This window comes from Herpailurus yagouaroundi, unplaced genomic scaffold (assembly GCF_014898765.1).
Source record: "Herpailurus yagouaroundi ecotype Mexico unplaced genomic scaffold, PumYag 163, whole genome shotgun sequence".
NCBI lineage: Eukaryota > Metazoa > Chordata > Mammalia > Carnivora > Felidae > Herpailurus > Herpailurus yagouaroundi.
In genome coordinates this window covers 23,332,933-23,340,453 of record NW_024412404.1, presented here as the reverse complement: position 1 = coordinate 23,340,453, position 7,521 = coordinate 23,332,933, and the positions used below count along the sequence as shown (strand labels likewise).

Genomic DNA, 7,521 nt, shown 5'->3' with positions numbered 1-7,521 from the left:
CAGTTTCCTGGGCTTAAATTCTTACCGGCTTTGTGATGTTACTCAAGTTACTCTCTTTTTCTGTGCGTTACTGTCCTCATTTGTAAAATGGGAATAATAATACTACCTACCTCATAGGGGTAGTATTTCCCAATGATTAATGACTTTTCACATGGAAAGCTCTCAGAACAATGTCTGGCACACAATAAATGTCATCACAATAAACATTAACACCATTGAAAGCATCCATGTCCGTCTGTGTTCTCTTTCAACGTGACTCAATATACAGACTGGGCCATTTGGAACATCAGATCTTACTAGGATTATGTGTGTGTGTATATGTATAAATATATATGTAATAATACGATATCTATGCTAATACCCTTCACATTCTGTTCAATTAATGTTAACTAGTGTTCTTTTCTGTTTAATGTTTAAAAGATGCTATCGTTTCAGATTCATTTGTTATGCTCTTGGGAATATTATCTATTTCGAGCTTAGGCCAAGTCATTTTAAGGTGAGTGCCTTTGGATCAGAAGTCATTTGTAAGCAGGGTGACTTACTTTTAGAATGAAGCCTTTGCTGGCCCCAGGCATCTGCTATTGTCAATCTGAGGAAGGGATTTTGTCCTTTTTCTTTTTTCTTCCTTTCTTCTGGTATGTTGGAGCCTGTACACCTAATACCCGGCCTGGCACCGACAGGATGCTCAGAACATGTGTTATTAAAAGAATGATTGAGTAAATTATTGATAAATAAATAAATGGCTGGACCTCGTTCAGCTAAAAACATGCATTTGCACAATTTCATAATGTCACACAGATGACCCCAACATCACCAGCCTGTTGCTACAAAATAAAGTCGCTTACTTTATTAATCAATGTATGGTTGATGAAGTCATAACCACTTTATTCTGGAAACTAGGCCCTTCACAGCACCACCCCCCACCCCACCCAGTTATTTCTGTGACTCTCCTAAGGGACCCTCCCTGTGTCCACATGGCAGCCTGGCAGCTTTACTCCTCGATGGCATCTTCCCCATGCTCCCCATCCATCTTCCCATGGCCAGGGCCCTTGAAGACTATCAGAGAAGCATTACCATTGCCAACAGATGCCAACATCCGTGCTAGGTGGGTGACCCCGGCTTCTTTCAAAGCTTCCAGGCTTCAGAGTAGCAGAATTGCAGAAATCCTTATAGAAGCAGGAGACTCTGGCTGTGCCCCAGCTCTTGCCACATTTTACCAGCTGGGTTCTGAGGGACAGCTGTTCAGTACAGAGTCCCCCGGGTTCTCTTAGGGACAGTCTCATCAGTTCCTAACTCCTTCAGAACGCAGATGCTCAGCTGCACAGGTCACAGAGCTATTGCGTCTGCCCTGCCATCCTCCACTTCTCTCCCAGTCCACTCTCCTCTCCTCTCCTAGTGTGGAGGAGAGGCTCCCATGCCTAGCAGTGGGCAGAAGCAACCTGGGGGTAAGCATGCGCAGGAGTCCTCGCCTCCAGGATATGGTGTTCTAGCATGTGGACATCCTCCAACGTCCTCTAGTACCTCTAGGACAGAGTCTATCTTCTGAGCTCGTATCAGCGCATACAAAGCTGGTGCGAGGTGCTTTACATAGATTAGGCCTTGTCAACTTCATAGCAATCACTTTTCACACCATGTATTGATGAGGGAAGTGAGGCCCAGGGAGGCTTCGTCTCTTGCCCAAAGTCACACTTAAGCGGCAGAGCCAGGATTCAGACTCAGGGCTGTCAGATTGTAAAGCGCCATGTTATTTCATACAATTAAAAAGTCTGACCTCAACCATAGGAAAAACACACGCTGTTCTGAAGATTCCTTGGAGACACATCTGCTGAACGTCCACTCAGTTTTTTAGGACCCAGAAGTGGGAAGGCCTGCTTAATCTGTCACCCCTTGCCTCCCAGTTCATTAGCTGGAGGCTTAAAATCGTGCCGGCTTGTAGTCCAGGTCTGTCCCCTGTGGCTGGACAGGCAATCCCTCAGCCCCCATCACTCCCTAATGCAGTAGAACTTGGCCCAGCTCACTCCCACTGGCTGGGGGTCACTTCCAGTATCTCCACATTTGCTGGAACCTTAGGTTTAGCCACACCTTCCTATTCATTCTCAGTATGGCTCTTGCCAGCAACTAGGTACTTTCCCCATACTTCCCAGTGCAGGAGGTTGCCCACAGGTGCAGTTTCCAAGACTGTCTCTACCTTGGTTCAAGCTTTGGATTTGTCCAGGAGCCCATGGCCTCCCAGAGCCTGAATGCTGGCCTGACTTTCTAGCCCAGAGGCTTTCCTGACTGCTGTCCCAGAGACTACACTTCTTCCCAGGCCTTCACGTCCACACCAGGCCCAATCCCTGCCTTCTCTGGACTGGAATGAGGGATAAATTAGTTCTAGCTCCAGAGCCCATTCCTTTCCAAGCAGCCCTGCTGGAGCTTTTGCTGCTCAGGACAAAAGCCCATTCCAGGCCCACGATGGGGCATGATTAGATAGACAAACCCTGTAAATGTATTACCACTAGAGGTATATGCATGGCCATTTGGACAAACTTTTGCAGCCCCCCCAGAGAGTCAGATCTGAGGGTTAGAGGCTGGATGGATTCACCCACTGAAGGAGCCAGGAGGCAGGCCGAGCTTGGCTGCCAGGGAGACTGGTCTCTATGAGTCAGCTAATGTCTATGTAAGCAGGGAACAGGAGGTCAGCTGGGCCCTTGCTTAACAGACTTTATTCACCATTTACAAAAGAGGTTGATTGCATGCAAAATGTAAAGATGGTGTATTCCCTGTGGAGAGAAAACATAAGCCAGCACAGCCCTCTTCTGAAATACAGGCTGCAAAATGCCTATTGGTTCAGTCTGGGCTCCCAGCTTGTTAGAAATCACCTCTTAATACACTCTGGGTTGGGGACTGCAGAAAGCCCAGCAAGGAGCTTACACACCAGCGTAACTGAGTAACACCTCAAAACACAGACTCAGAAATCAGGAAAACCACATGTGCATATAGTCTGTTTAAATAAAATCACTGACGATACTCTAGAGCGGTTGTTAGTGAGGGGAGCAAGATGCAAAGAATCGCTCTACTTCCCTCTCCTTGCACACGTCTAGATTCCTCATAGAGCAGCTTTCCTTAAAGTTGGGCGGAACTTCTCTGCATTAAACATAGAGGCTTGCATGTCTTCTCTCCTGGGGGAGGTTGTCACAAGTTGACAAGGTGTGCCCGGCCAAAGGAAAATGTCAAGGAGTCAGGAGCCCTCAGACCAGGTCTCTGCTACCAACCAGCTGTGTGGCCTCCAGCACTGCTCCTGTCGTGGAAGCTCGTTTTTGTCATTTTGGCAAAATGGATGTACCGCCCGGCTTTGGTCCTTTCTGACTCGCTGGCCAGGGCTGCATGGGGTGTGGTGGGGCATAACTGGACGGGAGGAGCCTGAGTCAAGAGCAATGACATCATCCAGGTCTGGCTGCCACAGGTCAGGGGCTGTACTCAAACCCTGCACAGGACCTGCTGGGGGTGCTTGGCAGAATGGCGTGAAGGGCTCCTAATACTTTCTGGAGGAGCTGCGGCCCAGAGAACTGGCCTGCAGAAAAATACTCTGCATTTGTGCTGCTTTGCACTTGGTTAAAGCCCTTGTCACCACATATTTATTTCAGTCCTCACCTTGGACCTGTGAGTGAGTCAGCCAGGACTTAATTTCTTCATTTTACAAATGAGGAAAGGAAGTGATCAGGGAATTTAAACAGCTTTTCCCAAGGTTACACCACATGAGCAAAAGAGCTGGATAAAAACAAAAGTCTCTCCAGATCTCAGCTCTGCACTGTCTTTTCAAGGGCTCCTGGGTGGTGGGGGGCAGGGGCAGCACCCTGGGGAGGGGTCTTGAGGCTCTTCCAGATGCCTCTAGGACTACCACCGTGGTGCTAGCTTGGACATTTCTGGGCCTGCCTAGGACAGCTCTGGCTGGGGCCATCCCATACCTTTGTGTCTCTGGTCCCACACATGCATAGCAGGGGCCCACGGTCTTTACTCAGACACCATCCTACATCTTTCCAATGACTTTGAGGAATAGCCCCACAGTCAGCATCAGTTTTCAGTGCATCACCACCCTGCCCTGATGCATTTGCTCTCCTACAGCCTGCAAGGGTCAACTGATCACAACCTTAGCCAGAACTGAACCTCCTTTTCCTGCTCCTGTTCTTAGCTGGAGGCTTCAGGATCCAGATTCTGGTTGGCCTTGTCACATGTGGCCAGGGCCCTCTTCCTCAACTGAGGATGCTAATGCCCCAGGAGGACCTGAGGGACTGTGAGGTCTGAGGTTGGTGAGTAGTAGACACCTTAGAGTTGGCTCTTTGTCTATTCCCAGTCTCTGTGGAACGGGGAGCATCACAGCTGTGCCAACAATCTGGGTGATGAGGAAGTATTTGCCAGTTGCATCCCATAAACAGAGAAATCCCTTGTCCAAAGCATGTCCAGAGCCGTGGATATGGGGCTTACATCATTGTACAAAACACAGGTGACCCTAGGGAGCAGATAGTGGGGAGCATGGCCCAAGTAGTGGGATAGTTGGGGTTGGGAAATTAGGGCCCACAAGACACATGCTAGAAGTAAGCCTTATTACCCACACTCTTCTTCTCAAACTTTTGCCTGAGCTCAGAGACCAGAGCTGATTGGATGGGGCTTCCCACCTTGGGTTTTGGTGACCGTTGGGGTTGCTGAGGGGTGAGTGAGCCAGAGACTGTAGGCACAGTCCAGTGGGCTGTGCCCATGTTGGGCGCCATTGTGGGTGGTGGAGGGGGAGCTGGGGCTTTGGGGGGCAGTGTGTTTCCTAGGCTGTTGTTGTTGCAGTTCTCATTGGGAGGATCCTCTTTGAGCACAAACTTGGCAGCAGCCTTGGTCCTTCTGAACTTGAGCCATTCGATGCGGACGGCACGGGGTGCTGGGCTGGGCCGCTTACGGAGCACGCGCCGCACTGGCAGGACCTTGTTAGACTTCTTATTGCGCCAGAAGGTGGCAGTGGAGATGAGAACGGTTATGGCCACAATGATGGCCATGATGCCAGCCAGGACACCCACAGCCTTCATGGGGTTGTCTTTGGTCTGCATCAGGAAGGCGGCCATGGGGCTCCGAGACAGCATCTGGAAGAGAGAAGCCCCCCTAACTGCATTCTGCTGTTCCTTCCTGGTCCCTGGAGGACAGAGCAAGGGTCATGAGCTCCCTTAAGCCTGATGGTGTGTAAACTTTCTGGGGTCAAGCATCCCTTGAGAATCTGATGAACACCAGGGGTTTCATTCCAGAAAAAACGCACCCAGAGAAAATGTGATGCATACAGCTCTCCAGAAAAATGCACAGAGAGAGAGCATGACGCAAACAACCTCTTTCAGATTTAAAACTCCTACATTAGCTGGACTCTCTACTTGAGAGATTAGGGTATGGCTTACCTTTAGTTATGGAGGGCTTCATCTGCCCAAATATATCAGGAACCCCTTAAAGATGACTTTCTGCCAGATACTGAGCTGAGAACTACACATAATGATTTTACTTATGCCTTTTAACCCTTATGTGAAGGAACCATCACTCTTCCCATTTTGTAGGAAAGGAAGTGGAGGCTTGGCAAAGCCCAAAGTCACACTGTTAATAAGTGTTGAAACTAGGCTTTCAACTTGATTCCAAAGCTTATGTGTCTGATGGCACAGGCAGCCTTTGCTAGCGTTGAGTGCCTTTTGGAGGAAGGCTGCAGATGGTCCCTTCTTCCTCTAACCGTGTTTCAGCAAGGCCTGAGCTGGTCTTCTGACCCTCTTCTGACCCAGACTTGGTACTCACCTCTGTGTCTGTGATGTCAATCTTGAGTAAGGCCGTGGTGCTGAAGGATGGGGAGCCACGGTCCTTGGCCTGCACCTCTAGGGACCACGTGAAGTCCCCACCAGGTGTAATGTTGTGCAGGGCATCAAGGGAGCGGATGGAGTTCTTGAGACGGATCTCCCCTGTGTGCGTGTCAATGTCGAACACGTTGGTTGGCTCCACGTGGGTGATGGAATAGTCCACCAGGTTGTTGGGCTCGTCTGCATCCTGGTCCGTGGCCTGCATGTGAGGAGGGACAGACAGAGTTGGGACTCGAGAATGATACTTGTGCGCCATGGTTAACCCAGTGTGTCTTATTTGGCTTGCTGGGTTGACGGGAAATGGTCCTAACCCCTACTGTGAGTGGACTGGAGTTGGGGGAAGTACTGAATGACGCAGGGTCTGTGCCGGGCCCTCTACATGCATTAGTACATTCCACTCTCAGATCAAGCCTGGGCAGTAGGTATTGTTAAAAAACAAAAGCTTGAATGATAGGTGACCTGTCTAAGGATGGATACATCAAAGGAGGGGAAGCTCAAAGTCAAGTAGTATGTTGGGTTTTAGAGTTCAAGTTTTTTCCATACTGGGAAGACAGTACAGCATAGCACTGCTTTGAAAGCAGGCTGACCAGCTGTGTGAAAAAAGGCAAGCCAAACAGTTAAGCTGCCTGAGCCTTGGGGCACCTGGGTGGCTCAGTTAGTTAAGTGCCTGACTCTGGATTTTGGCTCAGGTCATGATCTTACTGTATATGAATGCAAGCCCCGTGTCTGGCTCTGAGCTGACAGTATGGAGCCTGTTTGGGATTCTCTCTCTCTCTCTCTCTCTCTCTCTCTCTCTCTCTCTCTGCCTCTCCCCTGATCATGCTCACATGCTCTCTCTCTTTCAAAATAAATAAATAAACTTAAAAAAAAACCTGCCTGAGCCTCAATTCTTTTGTAAAGTGGCAATAATATCTTTTTTCTCAGAGGTTATTTCTGGATTGATGTGGGGATGGGGATATATAAGGTACCTTAATATCCCCTGCTCACAGGGGGAAGCCAATAAAGTTTATTTTACTTTTTAAACTTTACTCTTGAGACAGTGAGAGAGAGAGAGAGAGAGAGAGAGAGAGAGAGAGAGAGCAAGGGAGGGGCAGAGACAGAGGGAGACACAGAATCCGAAGCAGGTTCCAGACTCTCAGCTGTCAGTGCAGAGCCCAATGCAGAGCATGAACTCATGAACCATGAGATCATGACATGAGCCAAAGTTGGACACTTAACCAACTGAGCTACCCAGGTGCTCCTGAAGTTTATTTAAATTAAATAAATTAAAATAAATTCTTACACCACAGTGTCTCTTGCAACAGCTAAAACAAGGCTTTTAGGGAAGCTTAGTTGCCTTCAAAGCTCACCTCAATTTTCACTGGGGTCCCCAGCACCATGGTCTTCTCCTGGAAACTCTTTCCAAACTGAGGGTAGTGGTCATTGACATCCAGCAGAGTGACGAACACCTCGGCCAGACTGTATTTGCCCTCCATGTCCTCTGCCTTCACATAAAAGTTGTACCTGGCAGTGGCCTCAGCATCCAGGCTGGCCCAGGGCTGGGTGTAGATGATCCCGGTGGATGGGTGGATCAGGAAGCTGCCAGGCATAGGGAGTTCGGCGTGAGTGTGCATAAGCGCACACAAACACACACACACACACACACACACACACACACACACACACACACACA

At 49.1% G+C, this 7,521-nt stretch overlaps 1 protein-coding gene across 1 annotated transcript in view; it reads right to left on the bottom strand.

Moving 5' to 3' along the window:
* Positions 1 to 2,685: 2,685 nt before the first annotated feature.
* The window catches only part of CDHR1 (cadherin related family member 1), a 22,716-nt gene continuing 17,880 nt past the window's right edge, over positions 2,686 to 7,521 (bottom strand). Inside the window, exons 15-17 of the mRNA XM_040485594.1 lie at positions 7,199 to 7,427; positions 5,791 to 6,048; positions 2,686 to 5,105 (exon numbers count right to left, since the gene is read on the bottom strand). Coding sequence (XP_040341528.1) covers positions 4,569 to 5,105; positions 5,791 to 6,048; positions 7,199 to 7,427 — 1,024 coding nt within the window. The 3' untranslated portion in view covers positions 2,686 to 4,568. The remainder of the gene's footprint in view (positions 5,106 to 5,790; positions 6,049 to 7,198; positions 7,428 to 7,521) is intronic.